A 22,425-nucleotide genomic window follows, 5' to 3' on the forward strand; every position below is an offset into this window, starting at 1 on the left:
TAGCAGCTACTGTCACAAAGCACAAAAAAGCAACTTTTGTCGAATAAGGATAGAATCAAGAATATCAGACACGGTTGCTGAGCGAAACCTCAGGATGCAAGCAGGTGAACAGAACCACGCGCATTTTTAAAAGCTTTAGCATCTAAGCATGTATGGGCGCACATATTTATACTTCAGTTTTCGTTGGTGCAAACTCGACACAATTTTCAAAAATACAGGGTTAATCAAGGTCTACACATTTTCTTCGTTTCCTCTGGGCACTTCAACAAAGAGACCTGAATATATCTGTACGGTTTTCAATTGACTTCTTCCCAAGTTCAACGACCAGGTGCACCAACCACCGCTAGGCGAAAAGGGGTGAAACTATATCTGCAATATTTAGAGACCACTTTATTACTACGGAGACAAGATGTTTTAGTTCCCCATTTTGCTCCAGGGCAACATCTTGCCCTCTCTTCGTACATACGCCCCAGAAAATAGTTAAGGCATTGATGAAAAAAATATCAGCCTTTGAGTGACTGCTTCTCGTTGTGCGCCAGTCCTTCGATTCTCAATTTTTTCTATAATTCTTAATTACTTCATTTATGCAGTTAATTTTCTTCCTTGTAAAGGGCGAGGGCTAAACGAAAAAAAAAAAGCATTTTCTTGCTTATTTTACCTCTCGTAAATAAAGAATTGTCATTGTGTCCAAACCAGCCACGAATCGTCCTACGTGGGGAATACGTATATCGTCCCTCAATTTCATGTTGCTGCATTGGAAGAAGCCGAACTTAAATAATATGAGTTTTGGGCTAATAGTTTGGAGAAGTTCTATAACCCGATGCAGAGGAACTTGTGGCAAACGCGCCAGCCATGCCCTGCACGCTCACAGCCCAAGAGAGATAACCAGCATCATTCAATTCATGATGTCGACGCTTACCTCCCTTCAGCCGTCTGAGAACGTTTGTAACAACTTTGCGTTTTGAAATTGTTAGACCACCATCTTCTACTTGCTTGAAAGACAAATTTTATTGTTAAATGTATTTTATTTCTTGACCTTCTTTTAACAGCAAATCTAAAAAAATCTCGCTGAAATTATAGAGCAATCAATGTTGCACATATGCTTTTGAAAACTAAAGATCTTGATTGCTCATAATTCAGATCAGTGATCATTGCATCTGGAATTAATTCAGTTACAAATTATCTGTACAACTCTTTACATTAAATGAGGTTATAAAAAAATCCATGGACAAAATTCAAAAAGTTAAATTGCATTAATATATTGTGACTCAGGAATAAGACATTATACTAGTTGTTACTTTTTTTTTATCTTCTACACACACATAAAATACAACCACAACAAATAATATCACCAAAGAATACAAACATTTCATAATGTGAACAAAACCACTTTAAAAGCTCATGGATAACAAAAACTTCACTTTCAGTTTTAGTCTGCTCTAAAGACTGAAAGAATAAAAATAACAGCTGTTCTTTAAACAGACAACCAGGCAGGTGGCAGTGACACCTCACTTGATGAAGTGTAAATAGATATGCTTAAAAAGGAATTCTCATGGAAAATAAAACTGTTTAGAATCTCATAAATAAAAAGCGTGATCATTTTGAATCTCAACTATTTTCGTGTTTGTTCAAATGCAAAATGTAGAAGGTTATGTAATGGGTTGCATTTAATAAGAGAAATTACACAACTCTTTTGTCTGCTTCAATGCAGTCTTCTCAATCACGTGACCTTATGACCTATGCGAACTGTTTGCCAAGTGCAAGCCAGTGTATCCTTCATATCAATAACAATACAAGATAAAAATAAACAGCTTGTGCTGTTCTATGTCCTTTGTGAATTACCCTCAACTCATTCCCTGAACACTGTTGTGGAGAAAAGGCACCATCAAGCTATTTCATGCCACACCATTCAGTTAGTGTAAAATTCAATCAATGCAATGTAACACAAGTCAAAAGGGAGCATTTGAAGATGTCACAAATCTAACAACGAAGATGCAGATACATCACAGCTAAAACCTCATTCAAAATGTATGAGTGCAAGATATGAGGAGTTACATGACCTTTTGACAACAGCAAACAATCTGACATCCAGTGTATACCATGTGTAGCTAAACCTTTCTTGGAGCTATAAAGCTTGTGGTTTAGAAGAAAAACTTAATAACATAGTTTAGATATTTCTGAACACAATGATCTCCCTTACACAACGAAGGAAGTATGTTTGAACAGAAGTCAGCATTTTCCCCCACTACCTGTCTTTTCCAACTGGAAACATAGTGAGGCAGCTATACTCAGCTCTTGAGGTGTGCGATCTCTTTCTTGGAAATTCTGACGATGAAATGGAGATGGAGGTAGGCTGATGAGGAACATGAAGAGGAGGAAGGCTTAGATGTTGTGGAGAGAATAGCTGTAGAGGGAGGTGGAGAGGATTTCAAATTCATGATCAATTAGCAGAATCCCATGATATCGATGCTGCTTAGTTAACCTAAGATGTACCTTTCACTCTAGCTGTAAATCTGGGTGGAACAAGTAAACAGGTATTTACAAGCCAACCTCATGCTTAATTTATAAATTTGCATCGCTTGTTTCACATCATTTGCTCATGCCCCCAGTTTAAAATCTAATGGCAAAAATAAAGTACCTTATAAACAAGTCATTTTATAGCTGCTTCAAAGCTGTGAGGACACCACAGATTTGCTCATAAATACTGAAATTCACACCTGCCACAAAACCTGCTTTGAGAAGACCAGGGGAAAGCCCTTTATACAGACCTCTCACACCCTCTTCTGAACTTATCTGCAGCAGGCATGAGATCATTCCAGAATACTGCCGTGTGGCCCCAAATCCCTGCCGTGCAGATTCAAAGCCCTGAATCTGAAGTCTCTTTTTCACAACATCCATGGGATAAATAAAAAGTTTGGACAGAAGACCAGATCCAGTTCCACATACTATGCTTTCGAGCTGATCTGCACAAAGCAAGAGAATGAAGATTCAAAAAAAAAAAATCTGATTTGCAAAAACAGCATTAGATAAACTACATTTCTTATACTACATATTTTTCAAATATTGTAGAAAAAGTAAGTCATCAAGAAGCAAAACTAACATATTATTTTTACGTACAACTCACAATTCTGCATATTATTGTGTTTATACACTCCTATTCTCATATCCCCACTTAACAAGAAACAAAAAAAATGGCTCTGTCTTAGCTACAAATGCTCCTTCATGATTTCAGGCAGTAACTAAACATGTCTATATCACTTTCAGGAAAACAGGAAAATTGTGTTTATCAGCAGAAAAAAATTAAGAGCATGGTTATTTGTTTGACTAGCAATGCAATCCAAAGAAATATGCAACAAATGTTATGAAAGGAAATATATTCCATCTTTATCAGGTACCCATTCTGGCTGGGTTTTTGTGATAGGGGATAAGCATGCCTTCAACCAGCAACTTTAGGCTCTAACCAGGTTTCAAAGTCTTTTCTTTGACAGTTGTTTTTAGCATGAAATAAAATGCCACAATAGTTTGCATCCTTTTGGCTACAAATGTTGTCATTACCTGGAGCACTGTACAACCACGTGCCCTTAGATTTGTTCCACAGCCCAGTAAAAAGGGAGTAAAAACCAAACTGCAGCCCCATCTGTGGCATGACCTGCAGCAGGGCTGGGCTTAACCCTTTGTAGAATCCATATGCACCCTCGCTCCTCCATATTTGTTTACATGCATCTGCCAGCCCTAAATAAACTGAATCACAGAAACAAAGAAAACAGTGTTTCAAGATGTTATACCATTATCAATTATGTCACGGACCAGTCCAGCCTCCCTGTTTTTCTGATTAGTTTAACCCCTTTGTGACTTATGGACTGCAAGTGTAGATAGAATGTATGGGAGAATAAATGAGAACTTTAGAGGGGAAAGGCTAACCATGATCTGTAGCCCTTCTGGATGAGGAAGAATCGCCTCCCCGGACCATTCCTCGATTGGCTTCCGGCCAACACCCAGCAGCACTTGGGTTAGGAGCACCGTTGGCCCTGTGACGTCACTGCACCTCTGCTGTGACCCCGGAAACCACCTCACCAACATGGTCAATATGTGTGGCCTTCGAGTCTCATTAACTGCTGAGTTACGCAGAGCAACCAAAGAGTTTCTTACCCCTACCCTCTGGGAAGGATCAACCAATTCTATGTGAAGTGTAGTATGCGTTATTAGGATTCTAAATTTGGCTGGAGATGCAAAGGGCAACAACCCTAAAAATGGGGCCCTGAACTGTGAGTAACGTACACAATTATTGCTAGAGCGGTTATAAGATAGATAATTCAAATGGAACATTAGAACCTTATTGATCGCAGGGAGTGCCCCAGATGTAAACATGTATATATCGTTTAGATTTTCATAATAAGTATTTGTTGTAGTCTGTAAAGTGCTGAGCCACTCGATAATGAAATGAACACGATATGGGCAACCTCAGGCAATCGTTTTATAGTGTGTTGAAAGAATGTGCAACTGTGTGGTGCAAGTGTGTTGTTTGAAACCATCCTTGATGTGACAAATTATGAGTACTCATAAAGTGTAAATAAACTAGCATTATAAAGCAGAAAGTAATTCACTTGAAAACAAGGGACTTGAAGATCTTAACAAAGACGTTTGTTGCAAGTACATCTATTTCTTTAACTGAAAGGTTCAAGTGCAATAAATATCTAAAAAAGTTTAATAAAACACAAACACAAATTAAAACTCTATACAGCTTCCAGTAAGTGCATCTAAGTTTTAAAAAAAGGAATTAACATATGACAATCACTGTTTTTATGTAAATAAAACCTAATACAAGAGAAAAAATATGCATCCTAAGATGTACCTTTGGTTCACCCTGTGCGATAAAGCGAGTACGGAGAACATCAACAGGCTGAATAATAAAGGTTGCCACACCACCACTAAGACTTCCACACAGCAAGTGAGTAACAGGACGCCATTGTGAAGTGGTTAGCTCAGCTGGAAACAATAGCCAAGCTGCTTTTGTGAAGAGCTCAAAGGATGTGTACTGGAAATAACAAGAAAAAAAAAAAAATCTTTACCGTTTCTTGGATTTTGGCATATTATGTGCTCAAAATATCATTTGTATCTAAGCAATTTATTTGGACAGAAACTGATTTTATATTTGTTCTTGTACTCAAAATCAGTGAAAACAGAAAATGTTTGGACAAAGCAACACAGTTAAGTGTTATGTGTAGACTGGCACAGCAATTTCCCACTCACCTGCCCAACACCATAAAGATGGAGAGAACTTGCGCTGGAATATGCCCCTTCCATAATGCCCTCCACCCTTCTTCACGCAAAACACAACGCGTGCACTGCAACACTCCAGAGTACTTGGACTGGGCACTCTTTGAGACTGGCTCCACCTGAAGCTGTACAAAATAAAACAGTACAGTATGTTGTCTGCATACAAACTTACCGGCCTTCTCTTTGAGCATAATGTAAGACATTATTAAATTTAGACACATGCAACATTCTCTGTACGTGAATGATCTTACAAAATTTGTTTTAAATGTCTACAAGAAAATGCCTAAAAAACAAATTTTTAACACACCAAACCTAATGCACCATATAATTGCATTAGCAACTGCGGCTAGGTCAAAAAAGGTCACATTATGACAAGTGTCTTAAAGGTATTAAACATAACTGTAGCTCTCTAGTACAAGTGAGGCTTAATGCTCTAGTACAAGTGATCAGCATTAAGCCTCACTTGTACCAGCAACTAAAAAACTTTGTCTAATTGTGCATATATATATATACATTGCATTCTCTTTAGTCTTTGATGACAAAATCTACTTTTTCTATTGCATGCCTTGTTCGTTACCTTTTATTTACCTGGAATCTAATTTTAATCACGTCGAGCGGCTGAGCAAGGCATCTTGTAAGAGCTCCACTGGCTGCTCCAGCGAAAGCATACTCTTTTGAAGACAAATGAGTTTTATCAGGACTGTAGCCCACCATGGTTACACGCACTAAGTTATTATTTCATTGCCGCTCATCAAGTTTCTTGAAGGATAAATTCAATTAAAACAAGTAAATTCTTCACACTGATTGTATTTATAACAGAATGACACCGTCGTCTCTGTAACTGCTAACATTTAGCTGCGAAGAATGATGTTGCAGTATACTTTTCACACGCAATGATGATTTCATTATTTCAGAGTGTTGACAACAGAACTAGTGGTTTGATCCTGATATAATCTGTGCACTCGGTGCAGTTGAAGTCTTGAAGATAGCAGTCAGCAGTGCTGAGCCACTAGCTGACCCCTGACCTTCATACTTAAGCATAAAAGAATGATGACGAAATGTCAAGAGCACGCAGACACACGTGTTGTAGAGTGTAGAGAACAGGAAGTTGACCATGCTAGCACCAAGTTCAGGGGAGACTACTGTTGTTAGTTTCCGCCTTCCAAGCGTATACTCTCCCTTTCATGACCAAACTTTCAGGCCTGCGCTTTGATGCCACTAATGAATACTAATATAAATGTTCTTATGCTTCTTCAAAGGTTGCATAATATTTTTGTGTAATCGAAAACAAATAAGAAAAATTAAGAATAAAAAAAAACAGTTTACCACCCATCGCCTTTGCCATCAAGAAATGTAATCTAGAAAAGAGTTCGGTGCATATCAATACGTTAACTCTATATAGTTCTACAATAAAAATTAATTATGCGTTTATATACAGAATACCCTAACTGGAAACGGTTGTTGATGCTTAGGTGATTGTTTTATGCAATCCGCATTTGTCATTATAGGGTAACAGTCCTGATAGTTTTACTTACTTATCAAACATTACTTTTAATTATATATGTCTTCTCCCTGGTAGTGCTACTCGCAGACATTTGTAAATGATCGAAGATAAATTGAATGCAAAAACTATCACTGAATTGAGTTTTAGAAATACCAGACATGTTCGTGGTTGGATAATAAAGAATGATTGTTTCATACTACCATCCCTTGTTCCCCCTGCTCTTACAATTTCGTTGAAACTAATAGCATGTGTGGCCTTGTGTCCGTGCGCGCGTACGGCTGTGAAGGTGTGTGTGTGTGTGTGAACGCACGCTCTCACGGCCCTGTAGGTGCATGTGTTGCATATGCGCATTACACGCACGTGGGTATACATCAAAGACACCCACGAAGCCGAGCATATCGCCTCTCCATTGGCAAAAATCCTGACAATAGAAGAGAGCAAGAGAGCGCCTTGAACACGTTATCTGCGTCCTCAAAGTGCGCGGCCCCTTGTTCTCCGCCTGCTGTCAGCAGCTGCGACAAGCGCTGTGAAGGAATGGCGCGCTTTGCCCTTTCGACTACGACAACGCTGTCAATTATTCTGATATCTCACAGTCCTGCAAGGCAGCTTGACGAAGGCCTTTCCTCCACCCCATCCTAGTGCCGCCCTCGCGTCAGGCCTTCTGCCCTCCACTCCACCCTGCACCCCGGCGTAATGAAAGCCTCACTGTACACTAGCGGTACGCTGGGAAGCAAAAACTCCTGTACCCCGCCCACCTCCATGCTGCACCCCACCCCTCTAGTCTCGTACCTGCGCTTCCTTCACGCTCCCCGCTACACACAACGGTGCCACTGATCGCCACCGGGTGGGGCCTACAGTCGTCTGAGCTGGGTGGGGATAAAAGGGGTGGGGTCGCTGACTCCAGGATGTCTATTCCCGCAGGGTCCGAGAGATCGCCATTGTTCGGACACTCCATGCTGTGTTGCGGTGCAGATTCCAGAAGCGAAGGTGCCAGTGGTTCCAGGGTATCCCCCAGTTCGAACCAGAACTGCGTGCGCTCGGGGTAGGGTGTGTTCGCTTCGCCACTTTTTGTAAAGTTCCGACTATTGCGGTGTCTTCGCTGTCAGATCAGGTCCGCGTGGCGGGAAAGGTGCCTGCAGGGCGAGTGTCTTTGAGTAACGACTTCTGCTGCCATGTGGTCATGTGACTGGGAACTGTTTACGAGGTACGTTACGAAAGCGATTTTTCTGCTCAATGTGTTTAAACAGGTCGGTAGACACGAAGCAAAGTTTTTCTTACGTACGTGTAAGTGGCTGATGTTTAAATGATGTAATTACTTGACCGCCTATGATGCTTAACCGACACCCTTGCAAAGCATTTTGGGACGCGCTGTTTAGGTAACAGATGTAATTACTGTCATGTGATCACAGGTGTCGATGTTATGTGCAGCTGTGAGCAACGATAGGGGATATTGTTAACTTTGGATGAGTTGGTAACTTTATCTGTTTGTAATTTTCCCGTTATTTACAAAGGAATGCGAATTCTAGAGGGTAAGGCACAAAGTGAAAATAATTGTTTTCATTATGTTTAGGTAAGTAAGACTGAGCAGTCGCCAAAGAGGGATACAGTCAAGAAGCTAGAGATATCAACAAGAAGGATACGACAAGGAGGCTAGAGTTAGTCAAGAGTGGGTGACGTCAACAAGGTTTGAACTCCGCGGTCGAGGTGGTCAAAGTGGAGAGCGGTGGCACTTCCTGCGTGACGTTCTTGGGACAGGGTCGAAGGGTCAGCTGGTGGGTCGTGCGCTCCCCCTCCCTGCACAGAGTAGCCAAGATGGCGACGGCGGTGACCGTTGTAGTTCTAACGTTGATCAGCGTCAGCAGCCGAACCATGTCCACCTCGGCGCGGGGACCACAGCCGGGATACAGTGACGTCAACAGCCGTTGTCAACCTCTCGGACACGGAGGGCCATGCAGTGTTTCCGGTCCTCCCCGCGGCGTGGCGCTGCCCAATCTTTATGGTCATCTGACTGTCCTGCAGGCTGAGGCGGAGGTGAAGGTGATTCTGAACAACATGACGACTTCCGTGCGGGGTTACATGAGCAGCGAGTTTGTCAGACCCTTCCTGTGCACCCTGTATTTACCTCCTTGTCTGGATTCTACCCACGACGAGGACGCGGTCTCAAGGATGAGAGGACTTGTGCTGCTTCCCTGTCGACCCCTTTGCGAGATGGCCAAGGAGGAAGTCAAGAGAATGGGAAACGGTTTGCCATCTGATGGAAGTCGAGACCGAGCTGGTTCCTGGCCCAGCAATATTCGCTGTCACATGTTTCCCACCGAGCGGTGCTTCACTCTGCAAGGTAAGGTGTGCAACACAGCGCTGCATGCTGCTTTTCACTGAAAATTCAGCTAGACCTAGACCTATGTATGACATCATGTAATAATTCTAAATTTGAGAAATGGTTTTATTCTTTTATAAACAAAATGATTGCCTTTTATTGATGTTTCTTAATAACCAAAGGCCCTTCTTAACTTGGAAAATGACAATTTTGGCAAATCTGTGTATGAAGGTCAACGAAAGCCAATGACGACGATGATAATAATGATGATGCTGCTTCATTTTCTTTGCTTAGTCTGATTTAGTTATTGTTTGTTGGTTGTTTTCTTTTCCTTTTTCTTGCGATGGTACGGGACATTGGAGTATGGATCAAAATGTTGACCAAAGTCCAAACTTTGTGTTTTCTCACGTTAACCTCATTGTGAACTGAAACTGTGGAACTTTATGATACTTCAGAGGTTCGACGCCTCGGCACTCTTCTCGCCCCTCCCTTGAGGTATTAAGAGCCGTTAAATCCTTACACGAGACAGAGCTTTTCATTCGAAGGGATCATCTACATTCGGATAGCAAGTAGCCTGTGTGTCTGCGTGTATGCGTGCGTGCGTGCGTGTGTGTGCGTGTGATAGAGAGGGACACACAAACACACACATGTGTAAGTACATGCAGTACAGCTGGGAGTAGAAGTTGCAAGAAGTGCAAGTAGTGCAACGGACGGTGTACAAAATCAACGTGACGCTAAGTGATATCCGAACGTAGGAATGAGATGGGCGCGACAGGAGAACAGGTGACAGAGGAGAAACACATCTAAGCCTTTTAACATCACTGATAATATCAGTGAATTCCATTTTCAAAAAATGTTTAGCAGCTCAGATACCTACACTATAGAGCCATCATTAATATACACGTCATGATGTAGAGTGCGTGATTTCCCCTAAAGCCTGTATAATACCTCCATCTTCTGCAAAATCCTTGCAGGAACACTGGCTACAATAATCGTAAAATTGTTTTTCAGGTTCTAAATATTATTCACTTCTTAAGTCTTGGCTTCCAAATGCTATCTGGCCTTCACTTTTTTTCTCAAGCAGCAGCACTTCTCCTCACTGATGTTATCTCGCGTCTGTTGTCTTAAGAGCTACCTCGCCAACTCTCAGCATCGCTTGCAAATATCACCTCCGTGGAAATATCGCAAAGCTTGTTTGAAGTATAACAAATTCTTCTTTTTAGTTTTTGTATCATTTCAGATATTCTTTACAAAATATAAGCTACCATAACCATTTTTAGTATCATATATCGGAAACCACGATTTATTATAGTAGAAGCATCTAAACGCGGCCGACATCACGTGGGATGCCGCTGGAGATGGTGGTTAACAGGCGTGACAAAGGTTGAAGAGGTGGGGTGAGCATTTGGTTTCTCTTCGACAACGACTATAAAAGCCCTCCAGCAGAGATAAGCTGCTGCTGCGTGATGTCACCCGGAAATGCCCTTTGACCGCGCAGTACTTTATAGAGTTAATGGCCTGGAAACGTACTTGACAACGAAGTATCGGGACTTTATTTTACAAATCTTAATTTATCACTGGAACAAGTTTACCTTTGCAAAGTGGAGAACTGTATTTTAAACTGACTAGTGTACGTATATCTGTATGTAGGTACGTAAATGTAAGATTATCTCATGGACGTGTGTAGGTGGACTGATGTCTGTCTGCCGAGACCAACGCTTAGTCTCTTGCGAAGTTATCCGCTGATAGTCTCGGCGAGCCTAAACAATGAATGTGACTAAACCGGAAGCTTTGTAGTCTCATGCCTCGTTTTAGTAGTTAACTAGAAAAATCGTCTGCCAGCTGTCCAGTAATACAAGTTCGTGATTATCTCGTAATCTTCGGAAGTGAGGAGTTAAGAGATAACGCTTCTCTCGGGGACAACTTTGTAGCGAGGGCGGTGGCAACCTTCTCGACATCACTTGCATGTACCGCAAACATATAAAGGTGTCATAGATATGAATATCTTGAAATACTTCTTAATCATTACTAGTTCTTTCAACATGCCAGGATTTAAATAATTTTATATGTAGATTATGAATATTAATTTCACGTATGTCAAGCTATTTCAACAAATCAGATGAAATTTAGGAAGTAAAAAAAAAGTTAGTCTCGCTTTGAAACAAAAGGAAAAGAAGGGAATAAAATTTCTCAGTTCTCAATCTGACCAATTCTTCATTCCCGTTCTGTCTTATACCCTCAGTCTTATTGTTTCTCTCGGGCACGCACGAAAGTGTGTATGCGCGCTCTCTCTCACACACACACACAACACGCGTACACTACTCCGTGAGTGCATTCTATAAATGTCAAGTAAGTGAGCGCTTAAAAAGGGATGCAGAGTATTATATTGACTGCACTTGCTTCCTACCGAGTCTTGAAATGAAGCCGGCAGCAAATGGATGTAAACACAATAACAAGCGCGTGCTTTCCGCCCTCGGTTTTAGAGGCTGTTTGGACTAGGGCGCGGGGGAAGCTGGTTTCTGATTGTCTAGATAGATGCTTTGGTATGCCAGGTTCGAGCTCCATCAGGGCAATGATAAGAACAGAGCTCGCTTTGTTCACCATCACACTCCTACGCCCTGTTCGAAGAAAACGATGGAAAGAGCACTGGACCTATCGGTTTAGTTCTGCTTTTTGCCAGTTGGTTATATAATTTAACGCTGGTTGGGTTAATTAGATCCAGGTCATGAATTTTAAGACTGATTGATGAAAAGTATCTTTAACCATTTTTTTTTTTTTTTAGTTTTAACTTTTTGAGCTGAAGTTTGGTACCTGATTTATCAAGAGAGGAGATGGTTAGGCCTTACCTTCCATAAAACTTGGATAGACACGGTGAACCACGATCGGCTGTGGGGTCTTTTATCTTTTACTTACACTGGGCAGATGACTCGGCACGCGATTCAACGTTGGTGGAAGTTACCAGACATCCGTTATCAGTGAGGTTTTAGGGACCGCAATTTTGCCAGGGTGGTTCCAGTCTCCTCTCCGCTCTTTCGCTTCGTGTTCTCTAACTCTAGACTCATTCCAGCTCTAACTCATTCCCGACATCTGGGTCGACTCGGGGAAGTTCTTTGAGCCACACGAAGATCGAACTCGTCACCTTCCGGTTCGGATGCCGGTGTTTATTAGGGCGAGGGAAGGATGCTTTAGCTTATTCATGCTCGCCAGGGTTGTGAGCTTACAGTCATATAGAGGTATATGCTAGTCAGGGTTATAGGGTTCAATGCACACAGAGGTATATGTTTGTTATAAAGTAAAGATATAGAAGTATCTAAGCTCCACGCTGTACTTGATCCCTCACTACAGCACCTTTGTTGTTCCGCAACGCTTATTGTTGAAGCGAGAAACACAGTGTAGTGATATGAACCGAGTTTTAAAACTATTTGGCTGGCAATATTAAATAGCTCCTGACAAATTTTTATCGCTTTTGCTATCCTTAAAATTGTTGTCTTTTTTTAAAAAAAAAAAATGTCTTCGTGATTGGACAGGACATACACCGTAAAATAAAAGGGGGATGGGGACAAATCGAGTAAGACAAAATATTGGCTGGCAACATCCCCCAAATTCTGTTTCCATATAGCTATATAGGCCAGGACTTGTTAACGTATTCCAGGCTGACCTACATCCACTCCCCATATCGGCATATGGTTCTCGTACTCGGTTACATTTCCGGCATTTAGCCTCAACCCTGCAACTGCGCTCACTTCTCCACCCGATGATCAGAAACACGCTGGCAGAAGAAACAAGGTCGGCTCCAAGACACTGCCTCAAAGGATGATCCCAGGAAACATTTTTTTTAAAGCTGAAACTGATCGCAGGACTCATCTGAAGCAAATTTGTGTTTTACATGCAAGGTTTCTTGTCAGCACGTGCGCGCGTACATGCACGCAGGCGCAGGAACACGCATGCACTCCGGTCACAAGAAATAGGTCAGTTTTTTTCCCACGTTGAGTGGTGTACCCTCGTCAGCTCTGCCACAGCTGCTGCCAGGCTGCCCGACGGCAGCGATGACCCCGCAGATAACGCCAGAACCTCCCAGAACTGTCGAGCACCTGTGGAGGTGGCGGACCCACCTGAAGGCCCGCGAAGACACCTGAGGGCATCGCTAGACCCTGACAGGTAGAGAACGCAGGTTCGCTTACTACCAGCAGGGACAGGACCAGGTTCTCCGAGGGCTGTATTCGACCTTTACACGTTTGACTCAGTGTAAGAATGGTGATGTAAGCATTCTTGGTGCAGGGTCAGAGCAAAACCTTTCGGCGTCCAGGCAGGGAGGCGGCTGTAAGGCACGTGATGCTGAAGCCGCGCATAAGAAAAGTAACCAGTCAATAGGACGCTAAAAATTTGTAACTAGAGGTTCTTTCTTTCGCTCGTTCGTTCTTTTTCTTTCTGTTTGTCTGTCCGTCGATCAGTCTGTCAGTCTAGAGAGATGGAGCAGCAGCAACAACAAGAAAAAGGCTTTCGACAATGCGGAATTCATCATCGTGATTTTCCCATTTTGTCCATCATTTGCAGAAGAAGGAGGAGACCGTTTGAGAAAAAATATCGTGAACTAGAAACGAAAAAGTCGGTGCGCGCACATTTGTACTTGAATGCTCATAATACAGTCGTGCGTGCACATTCCCTAATAGGTCAGCGCGTGGAGGTCGTGGCAGGAGTCGCGGTCCCAGGATGCCGATGTGGTCAGCAACAGCAAGACAAAGTGGTTTGAGGTTCATGCTGTGTTTTCTGGTCAAGACCGCCGCTGAATTTCAGACCCACAGTTCATCACACACAAAGGATAAGCCGAGTGACTTGAACACTGTCGTCCGAACCCAGAAGAGCGCGGGTTCGATACCCGCGTGACGCAGCAAACTTCACCCAGTAGACACAGCTGATAGAAACGGATACCTGACTCCATAGTTTGTTGGCGAAGGTGAGGCAGCGGGGCAATGACTTCAAATAAGGGGGACGACTTTTTCTTAAACACATACACTGATATCAAAGAATTAGTTATAACCGCTGTAGTCTGGACACTAAGGTTCTGTCTCAATGATTATCAAGTCAAGTGTGAACGGCATTTTCGGCTAAGTCACAAGTTGGAACTGAAGCCCATCCTGCTGGTAGATTATGAATATGTGAGTGGCTTTTTTTTGAAAAAAAACATTGTTTACTCAAAAACTGTCTTGGAAAGGAACCGACTTACTGCAAAGAGAAGTAATCTGTAAAGGGTCACATAACTTGGTCTGTTTCTTGTATGACATCACGATTGAGTGAACAACGGCCCTTGCCTGTGTTCACAGTGTACATGAAGGTCTGCAAGACTTGCAGCCTCCTGCAGGGAACTAGGTTTATTGTCACAGTCATCACCACGGTTATTACCACGTGTGATAGACGGATATTCGCAGTCGTGCTTTGCCAGTCTTCCTCAGCCCCGCCTGGCGCCAACATCACAGTCGGTGTAACGGGATGAAACTTCCTAGCAGGACTAAACTTCTCAGTATAGTCTGCGCATGCGCATGAAGCGAAAGTTCACTTCATTATCGTTGCTTAGCCATTTTTTTCTTTTCTTTTCTTCGCCGATTTACTATAAAATTTTTACTTTTACTATTTTACTTATTAACTCGGCGAAGAAAAGAAAAAAAAATGGTTATGCAGTGATAACGAAGTGAACTTTCGCTTCATGCGCATGCGCAGACTATACTGAGAAGTTTAGTCTTGCTAGGAAGTTTCATCCCGTTACATCGGCAGTCATTTCATTTCTTTTGTCGTCTGCCCTTCTCTCACTCGCTGTTCTACCTACTGGATGTTTATGTTCTACCCTAGTCTTTCTTCCCCTCTTCCTAGCTAATGTGTGTGCGTGAGAGAGAGAGAGAGGGAGAGACAAACCTTTATTAACGAGCGTAATAAAATAAGCAAAGTATTCTTTTTCTAGCCCTCGAAGCCATGCCAAAAAGAAACCAAATTCCCAACATAAGTAGAAAAAAGATAAAACAAAACAAAAAGAAAGGGTATATGTACAAAATTACAAAACATTGTAATGAGACGTTGTATGTGATGGATTCTGAGGCAATCAAAGATTTTGGTATAAAAGTTTTAGGAGTCCCTGCTTTTGAACTGATGGAGACTGAATTTCACCCGCTGAAGGAGTGATGAAATGTTCCAGAGAAAAATATAATTAACCTTGGCTCCGGGTTAGCCGGGTGAGGTTCATCGTCTGGCCATCTAGAAAATTATAATTAATCTGAAATAAAACTATTAAATGTGGATAAAGCTGCAGAAAATCGGCGAAATCATATCCTTACAAAATATATCATGGAAACTCCAAATGTTAGTAAAAATTTCTTTTACCCACCCAGCAGAAAAAATGGGGTACCTAATTTATCAGGGTGGTGAAGGTTATGGTGTAGACATGATGAACCGCTCATGTTTGCAGGCATTAAGGCCACTGGGGGATGGAACTCTTTATAGTTAAGCTCATTAGTCATTAGTTTGTGTAATATTTTCGTGACTTAGTTTTTAAACAAAGAACTTTGCATGAGATGAAGGCAACGGGGTTTGTTCGGTTTTGGGGGGATTTTTTTTTTAATTGTTGGTTTTTTTGTTTTTTGTTTTGTTTTGTTTTGTTTTGTTTTGTTGTTGTTGTTTTTTTGTGTTTTTTTTTTTTGTCAGATGTTAGCGTACGTTTTGCTGCCCAGGGTATTACAGTTGTTTTATTAAGTAAAGCAGAAAATGCTGATTATGGTTAATATTTCTCGCCTCTCTGTTGCTCTATATGGCAGCCTGAAAATCGACTCATTCTTCTGTCACGCGATGCGATACAAGAAGAGAGGGAAACGTGGTTTTGAGAAGAGCTAAATCATTAATTCTTTTAGCAAACCTCAGTTCTAAAGTCACTTGAACAGAAGAGCTTTATATAAAACTCCTTTTTAAATAGATATTTTGTAAACAACCCATGTCAGCCAGCGGCTGATGAGGAAGCGCCCAGACCGTTATCGCACTTGTGATGAAGGCAGTCTCATCTCATGTTTCAATGAATGGTCCAGCTTTACACACAGATAAAAATGTATACGCCCGATATGTTATTTAATAGATAGTATTTTTTCTGCTGCAGGCGGCAGACTTCTGCTGATGTATTACTGCCAGCTGCAGTCAGCTGCAATCAGCTGCAGTCAGCTGCAGTGTGTTCACGTAGACTGATGGCGATGTATGCCATGCCAGCGGGTTTGACGGATAACATCTAGAAAAATCCATTATTGCTAAAACATATATGTGGTAATAACTTGAATGTGTTTTGAATCATTTCACAGTCAGCAGCATTAAAAACTCAGTATCAGCCAATCTAAATGATATTAAGCTCCACGTGGTCTTTGCATTAACAATTCACTATCAGCCAATCTTAATGAATATTAAGATCCACGTGGTACTGGCTTTTTATGTGTAAGAGTATCATGTGAAGACTAAATTAAGGACGACATTTAAATGTCTTTGAAGAGAAAGAAACTAGGCTTGGTTGGTCTAATTTTTTTTTTTCTTCTTTAAAGTTCGCTGTTGTGGGAGGAAAGCTTATTTCCTAGTAAAACCATGTTGTTTAGTTGTAGACTGGAAGTGTTTACATTAAAAGTTTCCTCCTAATATCCATCACCACCTACAGTACACAGTATACTTTCAACTCATTCGCTGAACACTTTTAAATATCGAAGACTTTTTTCTCCAAAGAGGGCTGAGTCTGCAAGCGATTTTCTTCGGGCCAAGTGTGAGTTGTTTATCTCTACCTGCTGGCAGGTGAGTTGTTTTTATCGGAGGAAAAGACACCATTTCACTACAGTTTATCTGCTTCACCTCGCTCCATTTGCACTGGCCGTCGTGATTCCTTCCAGCAGAGCAAATCTGTCCCGAGGCAAGTTTATTCCGCTGCCTGAGGTAGGCAAGTAAACGGCTGCCATCTTTATGACGGTTTATGTGCGGCAACAGTTTATCCTGATGACGAGAAATGTAGATCGACGGATGTAGGTTGGGTGAACAGACAAATGGAAACGTATTCAACTGGTTGTCAAATCTCATAAATATTTAAATTCATAAATTCTATTCTTATATCTGGACACGAAAGCCTGTTATGCGATTGTACCAACCTGACTTTGGTGAAGGAATTAATTCCTTTTGCACTTGCAAAAGCAAACAAAAGCAAACAAAAATGATTTGTAGAAGTCCTGTTTTAATATTTACATGTAACGAATATAACACCTTGGAAAAGTCTTTACATTGCTTCTCCTTGTCGACTGTTGCTACACTCCCGTTGTTTTAAGCACGCTGTCATCACTTCACTTATAAAGAAATCCAGCCTCTACTCTAATAACCTGAAGAACTATCATCCTGTTTCCAATCTTCCCTTTTCTGTCCAAAATACTTGAAAAGGTTGTGCTGGTCCAACTCCTCCTCCAAGTGGCCCAACCTCCTTTTGATGTACTTACCTTGACCTTCTTATTCAGCACCTTCTCGCTAATTTCGGTCTCTGGCACTGTTTTCAACTGGTTCCGGTCCTACCTGAGCGATCGCCCACAGTCTGTGGTAGGTATCGGCACCACATCGTCTGCTCCTTTGAAGTGCGAAACGCCTCCAGGCTTGTTCCTCGGTCTCCTTTGTTCCTGGGTACATCCACAACCACTTAGTCCCACATGTTTCGACACTGTCTGGTTGAGTTTTATGTTGATTACTGTTTGACACAAACAGATATACTCCTTCAAGAAACAAAACTACTTTAAACACAGGTAACTCTTACAACCAACGAGCTACCCCCGGTTATTTCCCTTTACACAACACTTCTCAGCTAGTTTCTCAATTAAAAAATTTGTCAAGTTGACAAAAACAGTTTTCATTTTAATTCTTTTTCCAGAAATGAAACAGATTTTAACATAAAACATCACAGGCCTGTAAACCAGATTTTGAAAACACGATTGCTTTAAAGAAGGAAATGTGATCGTAAAGACAGCAGTGCCTGGCGAGACGACATCAGGCCGCCGCCTACAAAATGTTACAAATTGCTCCAGTGCAAACAGATCAGACACAGTACAAAAACATCATCAAGCAGAGCAAATGCTTTTTCAGTGTCTGGTCTACCAAACATTTTGGGCGTGGCGCGTGCTTCTGCTTTCCGTGATGTTCACGAGTGCGTCCAGGCGCGCGCGCGTGCGTGTGTGTGTGTGTGTGTTCATGCATGTACTGCACTTTTATAGACGGAAAGTAATATTATTTCTGTCATATAGTACATACAGAGATACCTCCGAAAGATAAGCTAGATATGTCCAATTATTTTGCTAAAAATTACGACATTGCTATGGAGGGCAGATATTAGCGATTCACCACATACATGAAAGTTAATGGGCTACAGTTTTCCTTTAAATTCTTGTCGGGAGTGTACATTTTATAAGAGGTTACAGTCTTATCGTCCGAGAAAATATTAGCAATTTGTTCTGCTACACTGTTTCCGTGTAAAAGCTTTGTGTATCTTGGCGTTCCGATGCCACGAAGTCTGTATTCCTGCCACTTTGTAATCCCACTGGATCCCTCACCACTTTTCTTTGAAAGGTCGTGTTTTTTTGACAAAGAAACAGATTATAGCGGATGAGATTTCTGAACTGAAATCGAATGAAAAATAAATGATGTAGCACATGCCTTCCCTGCGTTTTGTTTCAATAAACATTTGTGAGCGCCTGGAGGTTTGGAGGAGCGGAGTCTGGATGAGGTCACCCATGGAAGCAGCATGGCGTCTGTGAAGTTTCACCGCTAGGCGGGTTGAAGTTGGAAAAGGATATAAACCGAGGCCTCAGATAAGCTTGTGCAGCACAAACAACGGTGGAGACTTCTGCCTGTAGGATTGTTTACATGGCGATGGCCAGATGATACCCCGGTGAATCTCACCCGGCTAACCCGGGGCCCAGCCACCCTCTTGCCGCGGGCAATCGACGCTGCAGACGATAAACAGTCCAACAGAGACAAAATCCTCCATGGGCCTCGCCTCCAGTCTTTGCGAATCATAACAGCCCTCGATTAATATTGTTTTACTTTGTTTTTCTCTCCAAAGCAGTTGTGTCTTCTGGTTATTCTCTTCGAGCAGAAAAATCAAATGATGTTGATGATGACGATGCCAATGTGGTCTAGCTGTGTGTTTTGTGTTTTGCTAACTGGCCATCCTCAAGTGCGACTCCCTAACAAGTGTCAGAATGTTAAAAGTGTAAGAATGTAATAAGTGGGAACTGATGTGGGGAAGACTGAGATGACAACTCTACAAAGCATTCCACTTTTTTTTTTCCCTCACATTCCTTAGTTACAACTCCTGGTGTTATTTGTAGCCAATCACTGCATCAAATCAGATCACGTGAAAACATGTTATTGTTGACATTTCAAAATTTAGCTTTGAGAAATCCAGATCCTCCAGTGCTATTGTCTTGTTGGCTAAGTCTTGTGTTTTTACTGTCAACACAACTTTTTTGTATTATTGTTGTCGCTGTTGTTGTTGATACTAATGTTATTATCACTAATAATGTTCGTGTTATTGTTAATACTAGCATTTGTTGTGACTTTTTCTCGTCGGATGGCTTGTTATCGGTGTCATTATGAAAGAAATATGCAACACATAAATATAAAAATACTACCTAGCTTCGTTGCTATGGTTTGTACTACGGATAAACACAAACTGTTATACAGCTATTCCTCTCCTATCAGCTTCAGATGGTTTTCTTGTTGATGATAGTCTTCCCAAGAAACTATTCCTCTACCAGGGCGTAGTTCAGGTGCTTACTCGTGTGAGTGACATTGCTGTGCCCGTGGTAGTGGGGTGTGTGTTTAAAGGGGTTGGAGTGTGTGTGCGTGTGTGCACGCGCCTACTGGTGTGAGGGTTGAATTTTGAGGGTGTAATATGTGTCTATGCTTATTTTTGTCACAAAACAATCTGTCTAGTGTGTGTATGAATGCATGCATACCTGTGTGTTGGGAAAGGAACAGAAGGGGCAGGATATTTTTTGAACTGTTCTCCCCTTGATTGAAACCGTTCTGGACACACCGCCCTTTTCATCCGTCTCATAAACAACCTCACTTAAATTCGCAAGAAAACTGAAAACAAAAAACTAACATCATGGCCTTTGTTAAAAACAAGATATTAACACGATTGCAATCTCCCACTGTTTATTATTCTTGTTTTCGTGCCCACACTCCATCTGCGAAGTACGGCACTGCGCATGCGTGAGGTCACGTCAGGTCAGGTCGAGCTCTTGCGAGACTGAGACATTATCAACAAAGGAAGTGTTATGAAGCTCACGGGTCCGTCAAATTTCAATCAAATCTGTTGAGATAAGTAAAGAAGAGTGTGTGTTTGGATTTCTCAGGTACGCCCTGATTAGGTGAGAAAGGTCTTTTAGCGCCATCTCGCGGACTATCTTCGCTCGCGGAGTCGTACGGCAAGGTAACACGAGGTGTCGTACCCTCACACACCTTCGAGTTTCTTTACAAACAAACAACTTTAAGTTGTAAAAAAAATATTTACGCCCTCGCTGCTTTAAGACATTGAAAAAACATCATTGAACGAGATTCTCTTTAAATTCCAGGGGAGGAACTTATTAAAATTTATTTGTTTTCTGTTAGTCTAAGAAGACGCCCTGCTAATTGTCAAGAGATTTCCTGGGTTAGTTCGTTAATAATATCAATATGGAAAGTGCTCAATATTAGGTAAAGATCTGTTTTATATAATCTTTAAATTAATGCTTATAATATTTTTTTCTAAATGGTCAGAAGATCCTACATGATCGTTACCGGTTTAGGTTTTTGAACGTATTGTATACAATTTTCTTCACCCAGGGAATCAACACTTGATCCATGAGATTAATTAAGTTTTTCAAGATTAATTTAATAGCACTGTGCAATCAAGGTTCTTCGAGGCTGTGAAATCTCAGTTTTGTCGTATCTGACTCCCTCGGAGTCTCCTGCTTTCAGTTTTGCCTCTTAAAAAATATCTACCAGAGGGATTTTTTTTTCAAATGGCCATACCCCGCTAAAATATTGTTTTCCGACCTTTCGGATTAGTTTTTTTTTTTTTTTTTTTGAGGTAGAAGTATATAAAGATCTCAATACACAAAAAGGTGTCAAGCATCTTGAGTATTTATAGTTTATGTCCTCAGAACGGTTACCCTTCTTTCTCCCTCCCCACTTCCCCTACCTCAAGGGTATTCACGATGTCACACATTTGTTGCGATTTTTGGTGTACGGTAAGGTTCGTTGGTCTATTTTGAGAACGGAAAGCTATCCAGACTTTCAGGAACACTATCTTGTACTGAGCTCAGACACGTTTAAAAAATATGCTTTCTGATAGTTGTTCAACATTTTTCTCTCTGAGTGACAGTCTGTCTGGAACTTCATATAAAGATTGATAGTATATATTGGTAATTTCCTGCACCAGTGTATCATTTTCTGTATTGATATCATTCCCTGTCATTGATAAAACTTCCTTTTCCTATTTTTCTTCTTTTGAGTTCTACCGCTAGAGACTTTCTGTGCGGCAGCCGCCACGAACGTGTGGCAGACAGACCACCAGCTCCTTGCTACTCCCCATACAACATCCTCTACATCCACTGCGACTGCAGTCGTGCTACGGGGGGCTGTAAACCTAGACGGTGCCAGATCAAACGGTTTCACGACCTGGATTTCTGCCCGTCCGCTAACGTAATCATCGGAGGATCAATGGAAATCCTGACACTTGACTCAGCCCTCTCCTCCAGCTGCCCTCCAGCTGCTGTTGATGCCGAGGGCTCCGGCAGCAAATTACGACTAGTGCAGCCCTTGACCCGGATGTATGTGTTTTTGAGGTGCACTTGGAGAAGTTTCCAGAGCTTGGTTGGAAACTGTGGTGTGCTCACGGAGGCACGATACACGCTTATCCACCCGAGATTCTTCTTCCTTCACCAATTCTCCCTGAGAATGTCTGCACACACACACACATGCGTATAGTATACCCTAACCATCTCTCTCTCAGAGAGTGGGAGAGAGATGAACAGAGATTTTCTGGAATAGAAGTATGTAATATGGATAATAAAAGCTGTTGGTGAGATTCTAGATAAGGTGAATTCTGAATACGTTACCCAATGCATTTTCAGTTAGTGTTTAAGCATCGGAGTCTTGAATTTGGTTCTCTTCTTATCCCAACATTGTAACTGCTTCTTTTCCTAAAAGCAAAGCATGCTGGGAGGACGGGCGGACTGTGTTGCCCAGTTTGCGTTCAAGTGCTCAGACAACCAGGTCTGCGAGGCCAATTAAATGTTGG

At 41.7% G+C, this 22,425-nt stretch overlaps 2 protein-coding genes across 2 annotated transcripts in view; one reads left to right on the forward strand and one right to left on the reverse strand.

Moving 5' to 3' along the window:
* Positions 1-1,005: 1,005 nt before the first annotated feature.
* Positions 1,006-6,423, reverse strand: LOC112573515 (mitochondrial thiamine pyrophosphate carrier-like). Its single transcript, XM_025253968.1, has 6 exons — positions 5,866-6,423; positions 5,261-5,402; positions 4,853-5,046; position 4,244; positions 3,556-3,741; positions 1,006-2,963 (listed from the first exon to the last, which is right to left on the reverse strand). The coding sequence occupies exons 1-6, from the start codon at positions 5,989-5,991 to the stop codon at positions 2,656-2,658; spliced, it is 957 nt and encodes a 318-aa protein (XP_025109753.1). The 5' UTR covers positions 5,992-6,423; the 3' UTR covers positions 1,006-2,655.
* Positions 6,424-7,576: 1,153 nt separating this feature from the next.
* Positions 7,577-22,425, forward strand: part of LOC112566770 — a 31,866-nt gene continuing 17,017 nt past the window's right edge. Inside the window, exons 1-2 of the mRNA XM_025243121.1 lie at positions 7,577-7,985; positions 8,352-9,119. Of these exons, the coding sequence (XP_025098906.1) occupies positions 8,594-9,119 (526 nt within the window). The 5' untranslated portion in view covers positions 7,577-7,985; positions 8,352-8,593. The remainder of the gene's footprint in view (positions 7,986-8,351; positions 9,120-22,425) is intronic.

The sequence above is a fragment of the Pomacea canaliculata genome, linkage group LG1 (genome assembly GCF_003073045.1).
Source record: "Pomacea canaliculata isolate SZHN2017 linkage group LG1, ASM307304v1, whole genome shotgun sequence".
Taxonomy (NCBI): domain Eukaryota; kingdom Metazoa; phylum Mollusca; class Gastropoda; order Architaenioglossa; family Ampullariidae; genus Pomacea; species Pomacea canaliculata.